The sequence below is a fragment of the Astyanax mexicanus genome, chromosome 9, assembly GCF_023375975.1.
Source record: "Astyanax mexicanus isolate ESR-SI-001 chromosome 9, AstMex3_surface, whole genome shotgun sequence".
Taxonomy (NCBI): Eukaryota; Metazoa; Chordata; class Actinopteri; order Characiformes; family Acestrorhamphidae; genus Astyanax; species Astyanax mexicanus.
In genome coordinates this window covers 2,154,943-2,182,090 of record NC_064416.1, presented here as the reverse complement: position 1 = coordinate 2,182,090, position 27,148 = coordinate 2,154,943, and the positions used below count along the sequence as shown (strand labels likewise).

The 27,148-nt window shown below is 38.8% G+C and overlaps 3 protein-coding genes across 14 annotated transcripts in view; 2 read left to right on the top strand and 1 right to left on the bottom strand.

Moving 5' to 3' along the window:
• The window catches only part of ppp1r13l (protein phosphatase 1, regulatory subunit 13 like), a 54,609-nt gene extending 41,978 nt beyond the window's left edge, over positions 1–12,631 (bottom strand). The window contains exon 1 of one of the 2 annotated variants that reach the window (XM_049483441.1): positions 12,188–12,631. The gene's annotated coding sequence lies outside the window, so the exon portion shown is untranslated. The remainder of the gene's footprint in view (positions 1–12,187) is intronic. The other variant, XM_022664925.2, reaches the window with a different exon arrangement.
• A 1,401-nt stretch (positions 12,632–14,032) lies between these two features.
• Positions 14,033–17,885, top strand: opa3 (outer mitochondrial membrane lipid metabolism regulator OPA3). Its single transcript, XM_007231284.4, has 2 exons — positions 14,033–14,222; positions 15,615–17,885. The coding sequence occupies exons 1-2, from the start codon at positions 14,081–14,083 to the stop codon at positions 15,941–15,943; spliced, it is 471 nt and encodes a 156-aa protein (XP_007231346.1). The 5' UTR covers positions 14,033–14,080; the 3' UTR covers positions 15,944–17,885.
• An 869-nt stretch (positions 17,886–18,754) lies between these two features.
• Positions 18,755–27,148, top strand: part of hnrnpul1 (heterogeneous nuclear ribonucleoprotein U-like 1) — a 47,459-nt gene continuing 39,065 nt past the window's right edge. Inside the window, exons 1-4 of one of the 11 annotated variants that reach the window (XM_049483437.1) lie at positions 18,759–18,889; positions 23,027–23,273; positions 24,933–24,962; positions 24,993–25,187. In XM_049483437.1, coding sequence (XP_049339394.1) covers positions 23,066–23,273; positions 24,933–24,962; positions 24,993–25,187 — 433 coding nt within the window. In that variant the 5' untranslated portion in view covers positions 18,759–18,889; positions 23,027–23,065. Of the gene's footprint in view, positions 18,890–23,026; positions 23,274–24,917; positions 25,188–27,148 lie in introns of all 11 variants that reach the window. The other 10 variants (XM_049483438.1, XM_049483435.1, XM_049483432.1 and 7 more) reach the window with 10 other exon arrangements.

Here is a 27,148-nt window from a genome sequence, read left to right as displayed (position 1 = left end):
TAATCACACAATCCAGACTATTACACAATATATTTACACTAGTACAACTGAACCACGCTAACATGAAAACTGGATAAGTTGAGTCTACTTAAAAATTTGAGGAAACTGGTTGCCTTAACCCTTAAAAAATATATTTTTTCTAACTCAAACTCATTGGCATTGGCTTATTTTTGTGAAAAACATAAATCAAAACACATTTTCGATAAACACACACTGTACACCCCCCCCCCCCCCCACACACACACACACACATTTATATTACATACAGTATGTTTGGCCAAGGGCTAATAAACATTGCTTCATTTGTAAATTTGAAACTAAACAAATTTTCTACTCATATCTACTCCTACCCACGGCTACTCCTACGATGGTCTCGTTCCACCGAAATCTTCGAGATCTCTCAGCAGACCAGTTCTCCTCACTGGTGACTGACAACATGCCCCCACCAGGCTCATTTTCATCACTCAATGTAAATGATGCCACCGATACACTCTGCTCCACACTAAGCTCCTGTTTGGACAACCTCTGTCCTCTTACATCTCGAGCCATTAGCTCTAGCAAACCGCAGCCATGGCTTAAAACTGACACACTCAGGGAACTACGCTCCAAACTCCGAGCTGCCGAAAGAAAATGGCATAAAAACCAAAAACAAGCAGACCTAAAAAACTACCAACTGCTCCTGGCTTCCTTCTCAGCCTGCATCACGACTGCTAAAGCTGAATTTTATCACAATAAATTCAGCTCCCTCACAGACTCACGGAAACTATTTGCTACTTTTAAATCACTACTCAACCCTCCGCCTCCTCCTCCGGCTACATGCCTTACGGCTGAAACACTTGCCTCATTCTTTACTGGAAAAGTGGCGGCTATCAGCAACCAGTTTACTGATGTAACATGTAGCCGTCCTACTGCATCCTCTACTGCCCGGTGTCCCTCCACCGAAGGCGTTGCTTTCTCCTCGTTCACTTCTCTCACTGAGAACGAGACACTGGCTCTCCTAACACGTAGCCGTCCTACTACGTGTCCGCTTGACCCAATTCCCTCAAACTTACTACAAACCATCGCACCTGCAATCATTCCGGCTATCACTCACACCATCAATGCCTCTTTAACTTCTGGTGTATTACCGACTTCTTTCAAACAAGCACATGCACACCACTGCTTAAAAAGCCTTCTCTCAACCCCGCCCAGGTTGACAACTACAGACCGGTCTCACTACTACCTTTTCTCTCTAAAACACTAGAAAGAGCAGTTCTCAATCAGGTCTCTGGCTTCCTCTCCCAGAATGACCTTCTGGACCAGAACCAATCTGGATTCAAAAAAGGACACTCTACCGAGACGGCTCTGTTGTCTGTGACTGAAGCGTTGAAAACTGCTAGAGCTGCAGGTCAGTCCTCAGTGCTCATTCTGCTGGACCTCTCGGCCGCCTTCGACACGGTCAACCACGACTTCCTCCTAACTATACTCTCAAACATGGGGATCTCAGACAATGTGCTGTCATGGTTCAGATCGTACCTCACTGGGCGCTCGTTCAAGGTGTCGTGGCAAGGACAGCTGTCCTCAGCCCACTCCCTATCCACTGGGGTTCCCCAGGGTTCGGTACTGGGTCCCCTTCTCTTCTCAATATACACTGCCTCTCTTGGTCAGGTTATCCACTCACATGGCTTTTCCTACCATTGCTTTGCTGATGACACCCAGCTATACCTGTCGTTCTCACCTGAAGATCACTCAATCTCTGCACGGATATCGCAGTGTCTCTCTGACATATCCTCATGGATGAAGGAGCATCACCTTCAATTAAATCTCTCAAAGACTGAACTTCTGGTCATACCAGCAAAACCATCTTTTCAACACAACCTCTCTATAAGCATCGACTCTCTCTCTCTCTCACCGACAAAGGTTGCTAGGAACCTGGGTGTTATAGTTGATGACCAGCTCTCCTTCACGCACCATGTGGCCTCAGTTGCTCGGTCCTGCCGCTTCGCGCTCTATAACATCCGAAAAATTAGACCGTTCTTGACGCAACAGGCCACCCAACTCCTGGTGCAAGCGGTCGTCATCTCACGCCTCGACTACTGCAATGCCCTGCTAACTGGCCTCCTGGCCTGTGTAGTAAAACCACTCCAGATGATCCAGAACGCAGCAGCACGTCTGGTCTTCAACCAGCCAAAACGGGCACATGTCACCCCGCTGCTCATTGAGCTCCATTGGCTACCAGTTGATGCTCGCATCAAATTCAAAGTGCTTACAATCGCCTACAAGGTGATGACAGAACAGGCTCCTTCCTACCTGCACTCACTCCTGAAGGCTTACGCTACCTCCCGGCCGCTGCGCTCCTCCAATGAACGTCGCCTCGCTTTGCCAAACAAACATTCACACAAAGCAATCCAGACTGTTCTCATACAGAGTTCCCCAATGGTGGAACAAACTACCTTCTACTACCAGATCAGGAGAATCTCTCACTATCTTTAATAAACTCCTGAAGACAGAGCTCTTCAAAGAGCACTTACTCTCCTAACACCTCTAACACACTAACTACTTCTAACCTCATTTCCTTCTTCCCCTCCTTCACTTCTCTATCCCTTTATTTCCCTTCGACCTCCTTTAAGCCCTATCTAAAAATGGGTTATCTAAATTCCTATTACTTTTGTACTTCATTATTGTAAGTCGCTTTGGACAAAAGCGTCTGTCAAATGAAATGTAATGTAATGTAATGTAATATCTTGAGTTTAATTCATTTTCTTTTACATTTTATTAAAAAACTAATAAAAAAAAGAGTAGCACTTTTTAAAAGAAATGTAACATAAGAAAGGTAAAGGGCAAATATTAACCATGTAAGCTGTTTATATTGCTTGCAATTTAGGTGAAGCAAGCATGTGTAAAGCATTTTAATGTAAAATTGCTTAATTTTGCTGAATTAAATACAAGTAACAAAGTAAACGAGTAACAAAAATATGAACACCACACAAGGGTTAAAAAAAGTTAAGTTATGCATAATGAAAAATTAAGTTAGCATAACTTAAAACATCAAGTTATTACAACTAAAGGGGAAGTTGATATTAGTTTTTTTATTTGTTATACTGTAAGATCAGTTGGATAAGTTGAATTTACTTAACTTTCTTAAGGCAGCCGGTTTACTCGATTTTTTTAAGTAATGGGGAATAAAAAAATTGAGTTAGCATAAATTAAATAATAACATCAAGTTTTTACAACTAAAGGGGAAGTTGATTTATTTGTAAGGGAGCCCAGGGGGAATCACTACACACTGATGGTGAGTGTCTGTCAGAAACTGTTGGACACACCCAGTATGCAAATAGATTGTAACAGAAGCCAATGGCAAAGAAGCTGTTAATGGCAAAACTCAGACTAAACTCAGTTAATATAAGTTGGTTCAACTCAAAGATCTCAGTTTGAATAGTACAGTATATGTGCCCACAAATTCAGTTCAACTAACTCAAAATAGTTGAGTAATGTTTAGAAATATCCAATTTTTAAATGTAAAACAGACTTAAATCATTTGAGTTTAAACAACGTACGGGTTTACAGTGTACAAACCAAACTAGTACACGAAAACTAACATACGTGGAGCAAACCAGTACATATGAACTAAACAACTACACGCAAACTACACAAGTAATTTTAATTTTTTAATTTACTTGTGTTTTAATTTCCCTGAGGGAGCCCTCCTAAAGGGATCAATAAATATCTATCTATCTGTCTGTCTGTCTGTCTGTCTAAGTACACAAGAACCAAAGTAGTACCATAACCCAAACTAGTACACAAAAGATAAAGAAGTACAAAGCAAACTAGTACACGAGAACTATAAACCAAAGTAATAAAAACTATTCTAGAACACAAAAACTAAACTCAGATAGACAGTACAGAGAAACTGAACACTTACGTGTGAGAATGTGAGGCGGTCAGTAAGTGGTGGGTACAGGATGATCTGGTGCAGTGTGTATTTATCTGCTTTTATTAATGATCAGTTAGCTGAGTCCGCTCTCATCCCAGTAATAAGAGTGTGACTGTGAGTCAGTGTGTGTGTGTGTAATAATAGGGATGCACCAAAATGAAAATCTTTAATTTAAACCATAACTGAACAAAATGAAACATTCAGCCAAAGATCGATCTATCTATCTCGATCTATTGATCTATCTATCTATCTATCTATCTAGTTTGTATATAGAGTTAGACTATGGGGTTAGATTATAGAGTTAATTTATAGTTAGATTATAGAGTTAGGGTATAGAGTTACAGTTGTGGTCAAAAGTTTACATACACTTGTAAAAAAACATAATGTTATGGCTGTCTTGAGTTTTCAATAAGTTCTACAACTCTTATTTTTCTGTGATAGAGTGATCGGAACACATACATGTTTGTCACAAAAAACAGTCATAAAATTTGGTTCTTTCATAAATTTATTATGGGTCTGCTGAAAATGTCACCAAATCTGCTGGGTCAAAAATATACATACAGCAACAAAATTTGTCAATTTTGGTGATGTAGCGAGTTGTGTCAATCAAATTAGCTTCATGTCATGGCCTCTTCACTTCTTGTAAGTGATTCTGATTGACTACAGCTGTTGACTTCTCATGAGCCCATTTAAATAGGGCTCATTTGACCCAGTGATTAGACTCAGCTACAAAAGCTACAATGGGAAAGTCAAAGGAACTCAGTGTGGATCTGAAAAAGCGAATTATTGACTTGAACAAGTCAGGGAAGTCACTTGGAGCCATTTCAAAGCAGCTACAGGTCCCAAGAGCAACTGTGCAGACAATTATACGCAAGTATAAAGTGCATGGAACAGTTGTGTCACTGCCACGATCAGGAAGAAAACGCAAGCTATCACATGCTGCCGAGAGGAGATTGGTCAGGATGGTCAAGAGTCAACCAAGAATCACCAAGAAGCAGGTCTGCAAGGATTTGGAAGCTGATGGAACACAGGTGTCAGTCTCCACAGTCAAGCGTGTTTTACATCGCCATGGACTGAGAGGCTGCCGTGCAAGAAAGAAGCCCTTGCTCCAGAAAAGGCACCTTAAGACTCGGCTGAAGTTTGCTGCTGATCACATGGACAAAGATAAAACCTTCTGGAGGAAAGTTCTCTGGTCAGACGAAACAAAAATTGAGCTGTTTGGCCACAACACCCAGCAATATGTTTGGAGGAGAAAAGGTGAGGCCTTTAATCCCAGGAACACCATGCCTACTGTCAAGCATGGTGGTGGTAGTATTATGCTCTGGGGATGTTTTGCTGCCAGTGGAACTGGTTCTTTGCAGAAAGTAAATGGGATAATGAAGAAGGAGGATTACCTCCAAATTCTGCAGGAAAACTCAAAACCATCAGCCCGAAGGTTGGGTCTTGGGCGCAGTTGGGTGTTCCAACAAGACAATGACCCAAAACACACATCAAAAGTGGTAAAGGAATGGCTAAACCAGGCTAGAATTAAGGTTTTAGAATGGCCTTCCCAAAGTCCTGACTTAAACCCCATTGAGAACATGTGGACAGTGCTAAAGAAACGGGTTCATGCAAGAAAACCATCACATTTAGCTGAACTGCACCAATTCTGTCAAGAAGAGTGGTCAAACATTCGACCTGAAGCTTGCCAGGAGCTTGTGGATGGCTACCAAAAGCGCCTAGTTGCCGTGAAAATGGCCAAGGGACATGTAACCAAATACTAATGTTGCTGTATGTATATTTTTGACCCAGCAGATTTGGTGACATTTTCAGCAGACCCATAATAAATTTATGAAAGAACCAAATTTTATGACTGTTTTTTGTGACAAACATGTATGTGTTCCGATCACTCTATCACAGAAAAATAAGAGTTGTAGAACTTATTGAAAACTCAAGACAGCCATAACATTATGTTTTTTTACAAGTGTATGTAAACTTTTGACCACAACTGTAAATTACAGTTAGTGTATAGAGTTTGTATATGCAGTTAAGTTACTGAGTTAGATTATTTGTGGAGTTTGTTTATAAGGTTAGTTTATAGAGTTAGATTGTGGAGTTAGATTATAGAGTTCATTTGGCCCAATATCATCCAAATAATTTCTATTGAATATTTGGTGCATCTCTGTTTGTGCAAAGGTACAGAATAAGTGCAAAATTAATGAAAACCTGCCTTTCCCTGCCAATTCCACAGTCCTATTTCCACACCCCGGGTTGCCAGGTGTGGAACACAATTGCCGGTAAACACAGTGTACCTTTATCCTCGGCATTCTTCTAAAAATCTCAGTAAGCAAAGACAGAGTAAAACACCAGCAAATATCAGCAATGCATTTATTAAATAGAGATGGATTAGATCCCAGAAGGACTACAAGACAGATGCAGAGCTGCTTATTGGAATATTTACAGAAGTGTATATTAAAGTTATTTAGCAATTTCCAACTGCTATACAGGGTAGAGTGAGGTAGAATGAAAGAGTAAGGGTAGAGTGAGGTAGAATGAGAGAGCGAGGGTAGAGTGAGGTAGAATGAAAGAGTGAGGGTAGAGTGAGGTAGAATGAAAGAGTGAGGGTAGAGTGAGGTAGAATGAGAGAGAGCGAGGGTAGAGTGAGGTAGAATGAGAGAGAGCGAGGGTAGAGTGAGGTAGAATGAAAGAGTGAGGGTAGAGTGAGGTAGAATGAAAGAGTGAGGGTAGAGTGAGGTAGAATGAAAGAGTGAGGGTAGAGTGAGGTAGAATGAAAGAGTGAGGAGTGAGGTAGAATGAGAGAGAGCGAGGGTAGAGTGAGGTAGAATGAAAGAGTGAGGGTAAAGTGAGGTAGAATGAAGTAGTTTGGTGTAAGTGTTTACTATTAACCTCTGCCTCAGTTTACCTCAGTTTACCTCATTCTACCTCACTTTACTTCGCCCTACCTCCAGCCTTGTTATGTCACATGATCAGTCTGCAGTGTGGAGAGCTCCCTCTGTGGCTGTTCGTGGGTAGTGCAGTTTCAGTTGGCTGTTATTTATGATATTAAAGCCACTTTTTCAATGTAGACTAATAAAAATCACTTTCTAATTCCAGTTAAAAACTTTATCACAGTTTTATCATAGTTACGCAGCACTGCACAGTGGTACGTCCTTGATAAGTGCTTACAAATGCTGCAATCATTCGTGCAGAAACAGGTATCTCCAAAAAGATAGCGAGCTTTCTCACACACTGACACAAAAAGAAAAACGCTACCACACCCACTGACTCCGCACAGAGTTACCCAACACTGATAAGCTCTGACAATCATTAGTCTGAAAGCATGCTCTTCATAACACACCCTGATACAGGCAGGAGTGCAGGGCTATTACCCGATCACTATCCATTACTATCCATTATATTGGTAATTAGCTAATTAGCTTTACGATTCATTGAGCAAGTTTAAATAAATAGGCTTAAATAAACTAAATACACACCAAGTATTTCAAATAATTATAAGTGGAAAGACATAGACATAGACCTATATTAGTAATCTATAGGCATGCCAGTGTGTCTTTGCTATCATAACGACGGGAAAAGTACACCTTGCTCGTCTCAAAAAAACAAGCAAAAGGCATGTACTAATTCTCGTAATTAATAATGGGTGTGGTTAATTTTGGAACGTAACGAACGTAACGTAAAATAAACCAATCAGTGTGTCTCTTGCTGATCATTCCCTTTAAGAGACAGATTTGGTGAAGTGTTTGCTGCTGATTGTATTCATTTATCTGTTTACTGTTTTATTTTTAAATGTTTGTTTGAAGTTCAAAATATGTAAATGTCAAGAATACTGTTATTGCAAAAATACCCTGAAATTATTTTAAGGCCATATTGCCCACACCTAGTACAGTAGGATGGGGTAACGTGAGGAAGAGCAAGGTAGAGTGAGGTAGAGTGAGGAAGAGCATGGTGGAGAATGGCAGTGTGAGGTAGAGTGAAGTAGAGTGAGGTAGAGTAAGGGTACGGTAATAGAGCATGGTAGAGAATGGCAAAGTGAGGTTGGGTTGGGTAGAACAGAGTATAGTGGGGTAAAGCAAGGTATAGTGAGACAGAGTGAGGTAGAGCAAAGAAGAGTGAGGGTAAAATGTGGAAGAGTGAGGTAAAGCATGGTACAGTGGGGGTAGGAGTAAGGGTAGAATGAGGTAAAGAATGGCAGAGTGAGGTAGAGTAAGGGTAGGTTGATGTAGAGCATGGTAGAGAATGGCAGAGTGAGGTAAAGAAAGATATAGTAAGGCGGTATAGTGAGGTAGAGCAAGGCAGAGTCAGGTAGAGTGGGGTATAGTGACCTAAAGCGAGGCAGACTAAGATAGAGCGAAGTACAGTGAGGGTAGAGTGAGGTACATTGAGGTAGAGGTAGAGTAGGTTGAGGTAGAGCATGGTAGAGAATGGCAGAGTGAGGTAAAGTGGGGTAGAATGTAGTACAGTCGGGTAAAGTACAGTGAGGCAGAGCTGGGTACACTGAGGAAGAGTGAGGTAGAGCAAAGAAAAGTGAGGGTAGAGTGAGGAAAAGCATGGTCTAAGGGTAGAATGAGGCAAAGAATGAAGTAGAGCATGGTATAGAATGGCGGGGTGAGGTAAAGTGGGGTATAGTGAGGTAGAGCAAGGCAAAGTGAGAAGTGAGGTAAAGCGAAGGGTAGAGTGTGGTAGTGAGAGTAGAGGCAGAGGAAGGTAGAGCATGGTAGACAATGGTAAAGTGAGGTAGAGTGAGGTACAGTGAGGAAAAGCGAGGTAGAGCAAAGAAGAGTGAGGGTAGAGTGAGGAAGAGCATGGTATAGTGAGGTAAAGCGAAGTATAGTGAGGGTGGAGTGAGGTAGAATGAAGTAGAGTCAGGATAGGTTGAGGTAAAGGAAAGTAGAATGAACGTAGAGTAAAGTAGAGTATGGTAGAGTGAGGTAGAGTAAGGGTAAAAAGTGGTCGAGTGAGGTAGAGCATGGCACAGTTGGGGTGAAGTAAGGGTAGAATGAAGTTAAAGAATAGTAGAGTGAGGTAGAGTGTGGGTAGAATGAGGTAAAGCAAGGTATAGTGAGGCAGAGCGAGGTTTAGTGAGGTAGAGCGAGGCAGAGTGAGGTAGAGCATGGTAAAGAATGGTATTGAGGACAGAATGAAGTAGAGTAATGCAACTTTAAGCGAGGTAAAGTGAAGTAGTTTGGTGTGATCGTTCACTGTGGACCTCTTCCTCCCTCTACCTCACTTTGCCTCAATATACCTCACTTTTCCTCTATCCTTGTTATGTCAGGTGATCAGTCTACAGTGTGGAGAGCGCCCCCTGTTGCTGTATGTGAGTAATTCAGTAGAAACTATAATTTTATATATTGTGATTTTATTATTTTAAGGTCATATCGCCCAGCCCTGTACTGCTGTAGTGCTGTGAGCTCAGCCAGTTTCCCAACTCCTGCAGGGCTTCACTGAGCTGAAGCAGTTAAAATACCTGACATAGCATTTTGTCACTGCCCTGGGGTGTGTGTGTGTGTGTTTATGTGTGTGTGTGTGTGTGTGTGTGTACTAACAGAAGGTGTTATAGATTAGGCAGCGTGTCTGAGCAGGTGTGGAAGCAGACGCAGCAATGCAGCTCAGCTGGATCTCACAGCTTTTAGCCTCAGTAGCTGCTGGACCTAATCCAGCAGCTAATACAGTACTACAATTAGCAGAAAATTTGAAATGTCTGAAATAACAAAAAAAAAAGATGCAGAGCTTTCAAAAACAAGTTCATATTCATAAAGTTTTAAGACTTAAGAAAACAATATTTGGTAGAATAACCCTGGTTTTTAATCCCAGTTTTCATGCATCATGTTCTCCTCCACCAGTCTTACACACTGCTTTTGGATAACTCTATGCCACCCTAGGTGCAAACTCAAGCAGTTCAGCTTGGTTTGATGGCTGTATGAACAGTATGTTTCTATACAGCTTCTCAAACTGAATACCCTGAATATCCAAACAGTGATCTCAGAGTTTAACTGAAACCCTGGAAAGCTTTGTTATCTGAGTACTATGTGGTTACCTGGGCACACCTGTAATCCCCCGCTTGCCCCTTTGTTCTATTTCTGAGCCTCTTTGAAATCCAAAACTTGCGGTTTTCAGCATACAGATGATGACATAATGCTGATATCAGATCCTCCAGATCAACACAGCATATACTGGCATCACATTTGCATCACGTTTATCTTAATCCTAGATATTTATTATTCAAGTCCTTAAAACTCTACTACAAGTCCCATCCCAGCCCTCAGCAAGCAGCCTGTAAAATTCCACTTCACTCAGTACGAGTTGGAACTCAGTAGCACATAAAGTACAATCCTGATCTCTCAGAAATTGTGTCAACAGTAAGAAGTGAAACAACTGGATTTTCAGTTCCACACTTTTACCTGTAGACTAGGGCTGCACGATATATCGGTTATGCATCGTCATCGTGATGTGTGCATGTGCAATAGTCACATCGCAGGACGTGCGACGTCACTAAAAGCAATTAATCAAACACGTCATGTTGCAATGTTTTAATTTTTAACACAAGAAGTACAGTAGATACACAGCGCTGTCTCTGTGTCTGAGTGAGTGACAGGCTGCTGCTGCCTGAGAAGCGCGTGGACACGTGTTGAAAGCTGTGCACCTCAGTCCAGCACAGTTTTACGGTGCAGATATTTTCAGTTACAGCTGAATTCACGCTTTTAATCCCAGAAAAACTTATTAAAACTCTGATTTACCTTTTAAAAAGCCATTTAAATGCCTGATTAAAGGGCCGATGTTTTGCTGTTTTCCTCAGGTTTTGAGAGTTCGGTGCTGACTCAGCTCTTGATTGGTCCGGACACGAGACCAATAGTGTGTGGGTAGGGGCAGGGCTGGTGACGTCATGGGCCCTGCATTGGTTAATATCGCGAAACATATTGTCAAAAAAAGAACATTTGCATTGTAAATTATTTGCAATATCGTGCAGCCCTATTGTAGACTATTATTACCCTCCCCAGGAGTGTTCAACCAACACAGATTCCTCCAAAAGCTCACAAAGGAACCCAAAAGAACTTCTAAGCAACTTAAGGCCCAATTTTTTTTCAATTCTTCAATTGGCTAATAATGTTAATGTTCATGAGACTGCCATTCGGCGAACAATAAACTACAAGAGAAGGAAAACTCTGCATACCAGCATAAAATCCTTATGCCACCTGTGAAACATGGTGGTGGTAGTATGAAGGAAAGAGGCTCTTTTGTAGCATCTAGGTTTCATAACTCTTAGAACTAAGAATAATCTACAAACACAAGAATTGCATTATACAACCAACAAGGCTTTCAACCTGTCATCAACAATCAGCAAGCTATCCAGCTCAGAAAATCAGTTAGCATTGCGGCTAACCTACTTTAAAACTGCAACTGCCAATTCAGGGTGCTGTGTCTTTTAGCATTGCTGCTCCAAACCAGCTCTTAGCTCAGCTGTTAGCTTAGCATTTTAGCTAGGTGGTTTGTTAGTGAAAAAAAAACACTAGTGAACAAACAGCATCTTAAAGCTTTAAGCATCCCAAAGAGCACTGTTCAACAATCCATCATCTAAAAATGAACCTGAAAAAGTATTCTACAACTAACTATGCCTCTAAACCCATACATCACCCAGTGCTCCTCCCAAACTACCCCTCCCATTTTTAGCCTAGAGTAAAAAAATTCAAATAATAATCAGGGGGTTTAGTTACCCTTTAAGCATTAACTAACCTGTTCCTGTTTTGTAAACGCTCAGCGTAAACATTGGGGGTGTGGCCAGCAACAGCTTATTTGCATAAAATCTTAAGAAAACTTTATTTGAAAGTCCTATTTTGCGTAATAAAATTCAAGCACGTGTTTTGTTGTATAGATCAGCTCAGCACAGTACACAGCAGGATAACACAGCAGACTTCTTCTGAGGGAGGGATCTGTACCTACTGTCCTGTTCTATAGGAGTATTGATCTACTATCTATTAGAGCTGAGCTGAAGCAGAGCCAGACAGACAGTTGGAACGAAACCCTGGGGTGGATTTTTGCTCTCCGGACCTGGATCATCTACATCCGACCAGAACAGACCAGTCTGGACACAGGAAAGCACAGTTCTGGTTGCATGAAAACATCTGATTCCCATTAAGGCTCACCCTCACACACACACACACACCTCCCATACAAAAGAGCAGGCAGGAATGTGTGTGTGTGTGTGTGTGGAGGTTCTGCTGCTTCAACATGCAACAAGTAAAACTTCTTAATCTTTCTCTCTCTCTCTTTTTTACTCACCCAGTGCAGCAGCTGGCAGAGCCTCATAGGGAATCACAGGCTCTCTCTCTTTCTTTCCTTTTCTCCTGTTCTCTCTCTCTCTTTCTCTCTCTTTTCCAGCTTCTAGAAGAAGAATGCACGACTCCAGCAGCACAGTTGTCCTACATGCTTTACCAGAGAGAGTAAAGAAACAAACCCAGGATCTGATCTACTCTCTCTCTCTCTCTCTCTCTCTCTCTCTCTCTCTCTCTCACACACACACAGTCTCTCTCTAAGCCCCGCCCACTTCTGAAACCCGATCCAGGTGTTGAGCTACAGCGCCCCTGCTGGTGCAGGTGAGCTCTGCACGTCTGCTCAACGTTTTGTGATTACATGAGATTGAAATGCTCAGGTTTGTTTATTACACACAGCTGGATTAACTCTGTTAACTCATTAAGTGGCTTCTGAAGGCAATTGACTGCACTGGATTTTATTTAGGGGATTCAGAGTAAAGGGGGCTGAATACTTTTGCACATCACACTTTTCAGATTTTTATTTTATAATTGTTTTTAAAAAATTATGTGCTATTTTGTGTTGGTTTATCACTTAAGATCTCTATAAAATACATTTAAGTTCAAGGGGTATGAATACTTTTGCAAGCCACTGTAGATATATGAATGGATGGATAGATTTTTTATTTTTATTCTTAAGATCTTAGTTCATTATTATTTTCATTTTACCATTTATTAACACTCTTATCATTTCAATATTTTTTTCTTCTTTATTTTGTGTTAATTTTTGATGGTCATTTCTTATTTAGATTTTCCTAATTTTTATACACATATATATTCTATTCATCTATAATAAATGTATTTATTTAAAGTGTATTTCCTTAATTGATTGTAATTTGTTTTCCTATCTATAGTTTCTATATATATATATATATTTTTTTTTTTAATTAATCGTATATATAGTATTTTATGCTGCATGTTGAACTTAATATCAATATAATAGTCATCAATATTAATTATGGTAATATCTGCATTCATCATACTATTTATATATCCGACGTTTAATTTTAATTACTTATGTATAACTATATTTATTTCACTTATTTTGTATTATCCCTCTCTCTGTCTCCATCTAGCGACAGTATAATACACTACAGACACATTTTCATCCAATAGGGTGAGGAGAAGGGCTATGTGGGCGGGGCTTGTTGTAACTTTTCTGCATTATTATTATTTTTTTTGTTTCATTATTTCGACTATTTCTCATTTTCTTTAAATAAATGCTCTAAATTATATATTTTTTTGGAATTTGGGAGAACCGTGTTTAATTACATTGTGGTGAAAAAAATAAACGAAATATTTTTTTATTCTTATGACTTTAGTTCATTATTTTTATTTATTTTACCATTTCTTATCACTCTTATAATTTTACTATTTTTTTATGTATTGTATTTATTGTATTATTATTATTATTTTGTATTATTATTTGTCTATATTAAATGTATTTATTTAAAGTGTGTATTTCCTTTATTATTATTATTATTATTATTATTATTATTATTAGTATTAGTATTATTATTATTATTATTATCAGTCTTATATACAGTCTGGTATGCTTATTGTTATTATTATTATTATTATTATTATTATTAATTATAGGAAAATCTGCATTAATCACATTATTTATATATTCGATATTTAATAATAATTATTTATATTTAAATATATACATTTCCTTTAGTTTGTATTATTACTCTCGCTCTTTTTCTCTGTCTCCCTCTAGCGACTGTATAATATACTGCAAACATATTTTCATCCAATAGGATCAGGAAAATGGCTGTATGGGTGAGGTCTTGTAGCAACTCTTCACCGATTGGACCTCAGCGCTGTAGCCCCGCCCCCGCTAAGAGAGGCGCTGGTGAAGATGGTGGTGGGCGCGTTCCCGCTGGCGAAGCTGCTGTATCTCGGGGTCCGGCAGCTGAGTAAACCCGTGGCTAACCGGATTAAAGCGGGCGCGCGGCGGAGCGACTTCTTCAAGAACTACATCTGCCTTCCCCCGGCCCAGGGTGAGCTCCAGAACCGGCCCAGAACCGGGACCACAACCGAGCAGTGTGTGCCTGATAGCTACTGACGGAACGGGCACTCTCACAGCCAATCAGATTCCAGTCAGCACCGCGTTCAGCCAATCCGGAGCGCTGATGTTAGAGCGTGGAGTTTTGTGCATGTGATTGACTTGCTAGTAGACCAATCACCAACGAGAGGGCGTGTCTTTCCGTTTCGGTTTAGACCAATAGGAGCTCAGGCAGTGTCTGTCATTGAGGGTTTGAAAGTGCCTTTTAGTAAAAATCTGACATTGTTGTTTTAATAAGGGTGTTTATAAAGAACTGGTTATTATTACACACTCATAACCAGCTAATACACATTTAATAAACGTTTATAAATATTAATTAGAGGATTAAAACAGCTGGTTTAATCTGTAGTAGCGTGTATTGATCTTGTCAGTATGTTAAACAATGTTAAGAAATGGCAAAACCAATAAAATACATAAATTAGTATAATTATTATGGATGCAGCATAACAGACTAAATATGATATACGATAAATGATATTTTATATATGTAACTATATGTAATATATTATATATACAACTAGCTACAATATTTATGGCAATCAATAGAGCTTCTATGGTGTTTATAGGACTTTTTATTAATACACACTGATAATCAGATAAAAATCATTAAATACACGTTTAAAATGTTTATTAGAGAATTAAATTATCTGGTTTGATCTGTATTAGCATTAGCCTGTATTGATAGTGTCAGTATGTTAAACAAATGATAAAAAATGGCAAAACGTCTTAGTGTTCTTTCATTAATACATATTCGTACAATTAATACAGCATAACAGAGTGTATATAAGATATTTTATATATGTAACTATATTTTCTGTTTTTATATGAACTATATACACTATCTACAATATATTATCTATCTATTCTATATCTATTAGTGTGTTTATAGGATTAGTTATTAATACACACTGAGAACCAGCTTTAATACATGTTTGAAAATGTTCTGTAGCTTGTATTAATATTGTCAGTATGTTAAACAATGTTGCTAATTGTATATAAATACAGAAGATATAGTGTCATATATAAAATAATTTATATCTTAAATACAGTCTGTTATGCTGCATGTTTAACTTAATATCAATATAATACTCATCAGTTTTAATTATAGTAATATCTGCATGAATAATATTATTATAATAATATTATATATATTATTTGACTGCTCTGTAATTAATCTACAGTTACAGTAGATACAGAATCACCAGCACTGTAATCTGTTGTACCCATACTGCTCTGTAATTAATCTACAGTTACAGTAGATACAGAATCACCATACTGTTGTATCTACACGCTACACTTTCACACTAATTCTATTCCCTCTCTGCAGCGTACCACTGGGTCGAGATGAGGACGAAGATGAGGATGATGGGTTTTAAGGGCTCCACCATCAAACCCCTGAACGAGGAGGCGGCGGCAGAGCTGGGGGCGGAGCTTCTGGGCGAGGCCATCGTTTTCCTGATCGGCGGTGGCTGCATGGTGCTGGAGTACAGCCGGCAGGCCGCCAACTCCCGCCGTAAAGAGGAGGAGCTGGCGGAGACCCTCAACGGCCTGCAGACCCAGCTGGGGGAGCTGGCCCTCGCCACAGAGACTCTGGACGCTCAGATCCGAGAGGTCAACCGGCTGCTGCTGTCGCTTCCTGCTGCTCCCAGCAAATAATAACTACATTTAACGGGCGGAGAGAGTGTGCGAATGTAGGCGAAGAGTGCACTAGTGTACAGGGAATACTGCCATGCTTATGGGAACACAGCCGAGTGGAGGTCCTGCTACGTGTTCTGGTCCTGAGATTGAGATCTGGAGAGTCGGGAATGACCCGGCCGCTGGGGGTTAGTGAGAAAATGACTGTAAACAGTGTTTAATTCTAAGTGTACCATTTGATGGCTTAGTTTCTTTTCACAGCATTTCAGAGAATCACAGTTAATTCTATGATACAGTAGATTTGGATGCATCTAAATTAAGATAAACATGATTTAGCAATAAATTTAGCATTTGGTTTGGTATCGGACTAAATTTAGCTTTTCATTCAGTGTTTTCATTTGTTTTTGCATTGGGGCTACAAGTCGAAACTAAACTTAATACATTCTGAACATTAATAATGATAATAATAATACATGTGGTGTATTTGAGTCGCTCTGCAGTTGCACCTCCAAAACACTAGGGGGCAGCGAAAGTAGAAATATGAAGGGCTGGAAAAACATAACATCTATCCTGGGTGATCTGATAAAAAAAAAAAATTATTATTGGCAAAACTCGTATACGTACATATTTCTGATCATATCATTTCCACTGGAGGCGGGGCTAGTTGTGCAGGGGGCGGGGCTAGTTACGATAGGGGCGGGGCTGTAGGCTGGATTGTTCTTCACAAGCCACGAATATCATTTTTATCAATTACTTTTAATTAGTATCGTCATTCTCAGCTAACCCGCACGGACGGTGGACGGTGTGGTATCGTGATAAGTAGACTATGTATAATACACTGGTTACACAGATAAAAGTGGCTCAAATTCGATTAAGCTGTTCGCACTATGATTTTTTTTTTGTCTGAACAGCTCATTTTCATACATATGTGTAACGGAGCAATGCTTCACGTTAAGTTTCACTTTGATCCAGAATAATAAATCGGAATCTCAAGAGCTTTGAAGGAGGTCCTCACCGAGAATTCACTTTAGCTCAGTGAAAATAACACATTATTCTGTATACATATTTTGCCAATTTATTAGGAACACTGTGTGGCTGTGTCACAATACAAGTTTTTGAATATTATGGGAAGAAACATATCAATACAAATATTTCTGAGCTCTTTTATCCTGTTTTTTCCGTGACTGAAACCCTCAATTACTGCTGTTGTCCATTTTCCTCCTGTCTATTCATATTCACATTTATTTAGTCTTTTTTCTTCAGTTTGATGTAAAACTGCATTGCTGTGAATCGAATATGTATTTAATTTCAATACCACATATCAAAGTGACCCAAATCGGAATAAAAAATGTCAAATATGATGTAAAACACTGGATTTGAGCCACATTTACCTGCTGTGTGAACTGTATACGCCTTCTGGTCAGATCATCCAGGACACATGTTATGTATATGTAATTTTTGGACTTCAATTAAATAATATTTCTCCAAAGCTCCAGTTCTAGAAGCAATAAAACTGATTTTTAGGCACCAAACCTATATTGGCTGAACTCGCAAATTGTATTTTTGGTGAACTATACCTGTAATAATATAAGGAGATAACTGAGGGAAGTTCATGCCTTTAATCTTGTTCTTATTGTTGCATATCTGGCCAGTTCTCTGTTCACATTTACACACATTTTCAGCTTCAGCTTCTCTAGATAATCCTCTTATTACAGTAATTATATTAATTAGAGCCAAAGTGGGACCTAAATCTGATGTGTTCTTTATTGTGACTGGAGTCAGGAGGCTGTGGTTGAATTGTTTATAAGGTCGATTAAAAAATTACAGATTAAAAAACTGTGTTTTCACAGAGTTTTCCTCAGCTGTGCACTGATTTGATCCTGTACACATTGAAAGACCAAAAGTGGCATGTGCATACGGATGTATATTGATTATTGTAAAATAAAATATTCTATATAATTGAGTAAGTGATCATTTATTTTGTATGCTGATTGTGATTGAATTAAAAGTGTGAAAACATCTCAACATGTACTGTGTGGTCTTAGATTGAGCTAAGTGGAGATTAGTGGAGAAAAAAATAATAGTGAATATTATTTCTTTATTTAAAGTATTTTTTACATTGTAGATTAATATATGTATGTACATGTATGTTTTCTGCACACTCTTGATATTTTAATATCAGTGTCTTCATGAGATAGAGTCACATCTAAAAAATATATATCATTGAAAAGTTACTTTTTTTCAGTAATTCAGTTCAAAATGTGAAACTCTCTTTTTTAATAAGTATTTATTTATTTTATTGATGATTATGAAGCTTACAGCCAATGAAAACACAAAAATCAGTGTCTCAGAAAATTAGAATATTATATAAGACCAATTGGTACTTTTGGCAGTGTGGGCAGTGTTCCTGCTGGAAAATGAAATCCTCATCTCCATAAAAGTTGTTTTCAGCAGAGGGAAGCTGTAAGATATGAAGTGCTGTAAGATTTTGTGGGGAAACAAAACTGCACTGACTTTAGACTTGATAATAAAACACAGTGGATCAACACCAGCAGATGACAGACATGACTCTCCAAACCATCACTGATCATCAGTAAATTTTACATTTCCTTTAAAGTAAATCAAGGGATCAGAGTCTGGAGGAAGAGTGGAGAGACACACAGTCCAAACTGCTCGAGGTCTAGTGTGACGTTTCCACCAATCAGTGATGGTTTGGAGATGCAGATTTCATTTTCCAGCAGGACTTGGCACACTTTTTGAGGTTTCATTTGCTGTGAGCCATAATAATACATACATTTACACATACACACATAGTACATGCAGTGCTGTGTCAGTCCTAGCGGGGGCGGCAGTGAGTTTTGGCGGTGTGTTGCGGCGGTAGTTGCTGTTGGCAGGCTGCGCTCTGTAATTCCACTGATTTTGGTGTTTTTTGGGGTGAAAGTGTTGGATTTGAGGGCTGAGCTGAAGGTAGGAACTGTTTTTTATTTTACTAATATTATCTATACGGCTAGAACTGTACTATAAAGCCTAGTTTTATTTAAATAGTGCAGCATTTGCCGTTAGCATGTTAGCCGCGGGCTCTGTGCTGCTACTGTAAATACATTAGTGAGCTGGGTAGCGGTTAATGCTAAGGCTAACGGCTAATGCTAATATGTGTAGCTATTTAGTTAGCTTAGCTAGTTAGCATTAGTATAACTGGGTATTTTTGGGTGTGTACAGTAAATATATGCAGTTTTATATATTAAAATAATTATGTTTGTCCAAAAGTAGCTTTTTAATTCTTGTAAAAATAACCATATTTGTGTTTTTTGCTTAACCCCAGCTTATAAACTGTGCTGTTACTGTATATGTTAGCTTAACTAGTTAAACGTTACTAACTTTAAAATATAACTATAAAAGATAACTAACGTTAGTTTAATGTCATGCTTTTAGTGTAACTATATATTAATTATGCGTACTGTAATTAACCTAAAAGTTGCGCTAAATAACCCCCATATAAATACTAGTTATCTCTTATTTTAAATATTACACACACGTGCACATATTAATATAAAACATGATTATTTTAACAGATAAAACTACATATTTTTAAATGATTTATCCAGACACACTCACACACACAGTTACTGTACTTTTACTGGAGTAATAATTTACACATTGTTTGTAATAAACCTAAACGTTGTGCTACTCCAGCTAACTAACCTTCATATAAATAATATATCTGATGTTAAACATTACACACATACACATATTATTATATAAATATTATTATCTTAACAGATAAAACTGCCTATTTTTATTAGACTCATTCAGACACACACACACTTACAAAGTTACTGTCATTTTACTGGAGTAATATTTCAAGTAGCTAAATAAATACATAGGTTGGGTACTTCGTTCAACACTATAAAGGACATATAGATAGATATATGTGTAATTTACACTAAAAGCAATTTTTTTAGGTTAATTACAGTAAAGTGTAATTAACCCATAAGTTGTTCTATTCCAGCTAACTAACCCTCCTATAAATACTGTCTCTGATATTAGGCTAATTTAATGTTGTGCTTTTAGTGTATATATTAAATATGCATACTTTAATTTATCATGGTTGTGTAGCTTTACTGTAATTAACCTAGATACAAGTCTATTACACGTATATACTGTAGCTAATCCTTATAATAATTATACAATACCTAATTATATATATTTACTGTAATTAACCTAGATAAAAGTTTTGCCACTCCACTTATCTCCATTTTTGTCGATTTTTAGTTTACTACATAATTTGAACAGACAAACTGTCTCTTACACTGTGCCAAATTTTCTTGATGAACGGACCAATAGAATCTCTTCAAAATTACCTAAAATAAACTCTTTTTACATTGACTTCTATTAAATGTTTACAAGGTTTTTTCTCTCTCCTGTAAAGTTACAATACACATTTACTGTAATTACCCTAAAAGTTGTGCTACTCCAAGGTAACTACCCCTAATATAAATAGTGTCCTTGATTTGAATGTACACACACACATGCACATGTTATTATATAAACAGTATTATTTTAACAAATAAAACTGCATATTTGTACTGGACTCACACACACACACACACACACACACACACACAGTTACTGTTCTTTTACTGGAGTAATATTTTGCCTTCTGTAGTTATAACTAACCCTCATTTAAATACTGTCTTTGATTTGAATGTAGATTACAAATACACACACACACACACACATATATTATTATATAAACAATATTATTTTAACAGATAAAACTTCACATTTTTTACTGGACTCATCCAGACACACACACAGTTACTGTTCTTTTACTGGAGTAATATTTTTAAATAATTTTCCTTCAGTAGTTATAGATTCTTAAACTCAAGTAACTTAATTAATACGTAGGTTGGGTAGTTCATCAAGTCAAGTCAAGTCAAGTAGTTTTATTGTCAATACTGCATATGTACAGGACATACAGAGAATTGAAATTACGTTACTCTCCTTCCCAATTTTACAGCAAGTACAGATAATAGATATAATAAAAGAGAATGGGAGACACTATGTGTACAATACAGCAGGGACACAATAGACATACATGAGACAGAAACAAGGTGCAGTAGTGTGGGGGAGGAATAGATATATAAATATAATATAAAAGAGTGGGAGACACTATATGTACAAAACAACAAGACACAATAAACATACGTAAGACAATAGTGCAATATTGATGGTGATTGAGATGGAATGACAGTATAAATAGTATATATCAGCAGTGCAAATATGGTATGTGGTATATATCTTAAGGCAGGTAAAGTGAATGGGTGCGTAAGTCCTTAAAAGTTCACAGTTTTTTGGGGAATTAAAGTGCGTATTGACAGTGCAAGTATATCAGTAGTGCAGGTGGTGTGTAGTGCAAGTCCGTTTGGAAGGGACCAGTACTTTGTGCATTGTAGTGCAGAGTTTCAGTACTGTATTGGTGGGGGGTCAGGATGCTGAGTGAGTGTGTGCTGGGGCAGGATTGGGATGGGGGGTAGAGCAGGAAGAGAGTTCAGCATCCTCACAGCCTGATGGATGGGGCTGTCTCGCAGTCTGCTGGTCCTCGCCCCGAGACTCCGCAGTCTCCTCCCTGATGGCAGCAGGATGAAGAAGCTGTGTAGTGGGTGGGATGGATCTCCTGCCAGACGGAGGGCTTTCCGTGTGAGGCGGGAGCTGTACAAGTCCTGAAGGGAGGGGAGAGAGGTGCCAACAATCTTCTCAGCTGCTCTCACGATGCGCTGGAGGGTCCTGCGGCAGGATGCTGTGCAGGCCCCGTACCACACGGTGAAACAGCTGGTCAGGATGCTCTCGATGGCCCCTCTGTAGAAAGTGGTCATGATGGGGGTGGGGGCTCCAGCTCTTCTCAGCTTGCGGAGAAAGTAGAGACGCTGATTTGCCTTCCGGGTCAGTGACGCTGAGTTGGTGCTCCAGGAGAGGTCCTCTGTGACGTGCACACCCAGGAACTTGGTGCTGCTCACCCTCTCCACAGCAGTTCCGTTGATGAACAGAGGGGTGTGCTGTGTGTGAGTTCTCCTGAAGTCCACAACAATCTCCTTGGTCTTCTCTGTGTTCAGAGAGAGATTGTTGTGTTTGCACCAGGAGGCCAGGCGGCTCACCTCGCTCCTGTAGTGTGACTCATCGTTGTTGCTGATGAGACCCACCACCGTCGTGTCATCCGCAAACTTGACGAAGAGGTTGGAGGTGTGTTCTGGTGTGCAGTCGTGGGTCAGCAGAGTGAACAGAAGGGGGCTCAGCACACATCCTTGGGGAGCCCCTGTGTTCAGTGTGGTGATGCTGGATGTGCTGCTGCCAACCCGCACTGCCTGTGGTCTTCCAGTCAGGAAGTCTAACAGCCAGTTGCACAGTGAAGTGCTCAGCCCCAGACTGTCCAGTTTGAGTATTAGCTGTTCATCTAGCACTTTTTAACTTTTAGGGTAATTACAGTAAAGTTACAATGCACTTTTACTGTAATTATCCTAAAAGCTGTGCTACTCCATCTAACTAACCCTAATATAAATACTTTCTCTGATTTTAATGTAGAATACACACACACACATATTATTATTATTATTATTATTATTATTATTATTATTATTATTATTATTATATAAACATTAAAACTGCATATTTGTACTGGACTCATCCAGATACATAGCACACACAGTTACTGTTCTTTTACTGGAATAATATTTTATATTTTACTTTCAGGAATTATAGATACTTAAACTCAAGTAACTTAATTTATACATAGTTTGGGTACTTTGTTCAACACTTTTTAACTTTTTGTTTCACTTATATGTTAATTACAGTAAAGTTACAATGCACATTTACTGTAATTATCCTAAAAGTTGTGCATACTTCAACTAACTAACCCTAATATATATATATATATATATATATATATATATATATATATATATATATGTGTCTGTGTGTGTGATTGATGCATAAAAAGTAGTAACTTATAATTGTCTTTTAAACAGATGTCATACTAGTGTACCCATATTGATGATCTTCCTCCAGCACTAATAAACCCTGTGTTTTTGTGTTTATATGTTGTTACAGACCAGAACAAAGCTAGCAGAGCTTTAAATTAAACTCAGGATGGACATAGACGTGAAGAAGCTGAAGGTAAATGAGCTGAAGGAGGAGCTGCAGAAGAGGGGTCTGGACGCTCGGGGGCTGAAGGCAGATCTGGTGGAGAGGCTGAGGGCTGCTCTGGAGGCTGAAGCTGCTGCAGAGGCTGAGGAGGAGGAGGAAGAGGAAGCAGATGAGGATGAAGAAGAGCAGGCTGAAGAGCAGGCTAAAGCAGGTATGAATCTTCTTTACAGTCAGAGAATCAGGTGTAGGATTGGCCGAAGCGTAGGGGTCTTATGATTTCTGCGATATCTAACCTGCACGGAAACGTCATTCTCATATCAAACATCAGCCATTAATTCATCTCAGAAACAGTTAGCATCTCCGGTTAGTTGATCAGTGATGGTTTAATGGAGAGACATGTCTGTCATCTGCTGGTGTTGATCCACTGTGTTTTATTATCAAGTCTAAAGTCAGTGCAGTTTTGTTTTCCCACAAAATCTTACAGCACTTCATATCTTACAGCTTCCCTCTGCTGAAAACCACTTTTATGGAGATGCAGATTTCATTTTCCAGCAGGACTTGGCACACTGCCCACACTGCCCTGTCCTTAAACCCATACATCACCCAGTGCCCTGCCTAAACTTTTTTTAAATTTGAGCTGGGGGTTAACTAAACCCCCTTGTTTTTAGCTGGAACTGGGTGATGTATGGGTTTATGGGTGGGGCAGATGGTTCGATGTCAGCAGGCGGGGGGCTGGGTGGGCGGTATTATTGATTGACTACTTTGCATATTGTCAGTCTCTCCGTTCAAATCTTGCCTATAGCTCAGTTGAACCTGAGAGGGCGCTGCAGAGACAGAAATTAACTTTTCAAAGGTTAGGAAAGTTTTGTAAAAAATTTAAACCGAACTTCAAAGGAACACATTTCAGCTATTAATGAAAAAAATATGTTTTAGGGTTTAGTGCCTTTTTAATATCAAATATTAAATATCAACATCATGTTTGTTTATCATACGATAAGTCGTTAACATAATTAGTACTGGGCGATTTTCACGATTAATTCGATTAATTCGAATTACAGTTTTAATGCGATTTTCAAAATGGAGGGATCACGATTTTACATACAGACATTTTATCTTTTTAATGTGAAATATCCAAAAACGCTACTCATTTCAGAAGTGTTAATTCATCTTACCTTGGTAACTGGTGGCTCCTGCAGACTAATGCATGCTTATTTTCTAAACGTTCCTCCGAGGACTGTTTTTTTCCGGTTTGAGCTCAAACACCCAGTGGGATAAAGCGTATATTTAGTTAGAAATTAACCCGCTTCTAAAAACTGCAGTGTCATCGCTCTCCGGTGACGATTAATTGTGTAAAACAATAATAATCCCTCCTTAAAAGTTTCTTCTGTGACTCGTTTAGTGAGTTATTTCTCAATTTTTACTCAAAAACCCGCGTTCTGAAGTAAAACTACAGTGTCTGTTACTGTGTGAGTTTCTTCTGGGCTGTGTGTGTACATGAGCTCAGCATGGGCTTGTAAGCATTGTTTCACTCAATGATTCAATAAGTCAACTAAACCCAAAGCAACCAAAAATCATTTTTTTTAACAGGTTAATCTATTTTTGAACCATTTCTTTGTCATCTGTAGTTAGATTTTTCGTGGGGAGGATTTTAATTGAAAATCTGAATTTTTGTGAAAAAATCTAAGATAATTTTTTAGGCCATAATCTCCCAGCACTAGGCGTGACTATCGCAAGAGGTCTAACTTGAAATGAATGGTTCAATAAGACTCAATAAAAGTTATTGTTCAGTCATTGTTTAGTCTATCTCTATATGTGTGTCCAGAGTTTATTCAGTGTGTGTATTGTACTGATGCAGGTGTTGAAGATGCAGGTGTTGAAGATGCAGGTGTTGAAGATGCAGGTGTTGAAGATGCAGGTGATGAAGATGCAGGTGATGAAGATGCAGGTGATGAAGATGATCCTCAGCAGGCAGAGCTGGAGGAAGAGAGCACTCAGACTGAGAAACCCGAGGTTAAAGTGGAGGATCACGCTGTACCTGACATCCCTGTAGACGTTAATATGACCAAAACAGAGACGACTGAGGAAAGTGAAGCCCAGCCTGAGTCAGAACTGGTCTGTAAAGAAGGTCAGTAACTGCATTCAGCATGAAGAATGTCCTGATTATGCGTCTGAAATTTGTAGCACTTTTCATTAAAAATTTGTAGCAGCTAAACATGACAGTGGGTCCTATCTTACAACTTGCAACAGTGTTTCTGAATACCGTATTTATGCACTGGATTATAAGGCGCATTTTATGCGACACTAGGAACTATTAGTAGGAACAGGGGTGTTGTTTTCTTTCTAATTCAGCAGCTAAGCTAAGTAAACAAAACTGTAATTCTTTCTACACACTACAGTCCAATATACTGACCTCTGAATGGCGAAAGTGCTAGAGCTTCACGTGGTTAGCAGCTAATGCTAATGTTGCTCCAGCAGTGCTAGCCAGGGTTAGCAGCAGGCTACAGGCAGATAATACTCTCTTCTGAACGGCGATGGAGCTAGCGTTTTGCGCGGTTAGTAGCTAATGCTAATACTGCTGGAGCTAAACTAAACTGAAACTCCTGTATAACGCTGTACTTTAGCAGAGTGACTTTACTTAATACGTAATACCTGACTGGTATAATTTATACACAAGGTGGACTGACTATTTTGGGGAAAATGAAAGGATTTTAAGTGCACCTCATTGTGCCAAAATACGTTATGTCTGATACATGGTCTCAGCTCGTAAATGAGCTGCTGGAGCTTCTTCACAGCGTCAACCAGCAGCTCAGTTTCCTCTGCTGAGAAGAGTTTGTTGGACACGTCCAGGTAGCTGCACCGTTACAATAGCAATCCACCAAAGTCAGAGCTCACCTGATCTACTCTTAAAGAGAATGATGAGCTCTTAAAGAGACACTCTGATTGGTTTATTTCACGTTGCGTCCAAAATGATCCACACTCATAAATAATTAAGAGAACTAGTACATGCCTTTTGAGGTGTACTTTTCCCATCATTACGATAGCAAAGACACACTGACACACCCTAAATCAAGCTACGCAGTGCACAGTCGAAATCTTTACATGTATATGTATATCACTAAATAGGGCTATAGAATGTAGTAAATAGTTCAAAAACACAATTCTTAAACATTTCTGTGTAGTAAAATATATGAAGAGTTTGATTCCAAAACGCGATAAACGCCATTTAAAAAAAAAATGAGTTAGAGCCAGAATCAGAATGTTACGTGACCACTCTTGAAAAGCCAATATTCAATTTTCATCAAAACGCCACATCCGCCGTGTAATACTGCCCTGCTTTCTCTCTTTCTTTCCAAAACGCGACAAACGCCAGTCTTGTTTTCCCGCAGAACGCCACATCTCCACTCATCCAATCACAGGGCAGCATTCCACGAGCTATCTAATGTAAACACGCGCGCTGTTGAGCGTGCCGGTATTTCGTGTAGCCTACTTTCACTTTCGTTTTTCACTCTCAAAGTCCGCGAAAATGAGCGGTTTTGATGGTATAGAGGAGCCTGTTCGTGAAGCAGTTATTGAAAAAAAAAGAGAAAGCCATCAAAAAAGTGTCATGTACCTGAAAGGTAAAGAAAATGAGGCATTCAGGAGGGGGGAGAATGCCCGCTGTCATCTGCAGTTCACACAAACACACACACACACACTATACTACACTACACTACACTACAGCACATGAATGTAACGTGATTTTGGGGATTTTATTGTCTTAATGTTGTTCTTTAATGAAATTTTGCACTTTTTCGAAAAGAAATGTTTTGAAATTTGTGTTTTTAGGCCCAATGGTTAAACTATTATATTCAGATGTACAATTTACTGTTATTTTTTATTGTACTTTGCACATTATTAGTAAAAAAAAAAATTCTATTGATGCCAAAGGATATATAAGACATTTTGGAAAAAATGTCTTGGCATGGATTTATTGCGTTTTGCGAAAAAACGAATTATTTTTAAAAATAAATCTTTAAATATTAAAATCTTGATTTGATTTTTTTGTGTTATTTTAACCTTAGTATGGTATTTGATAGTTTGAAACAG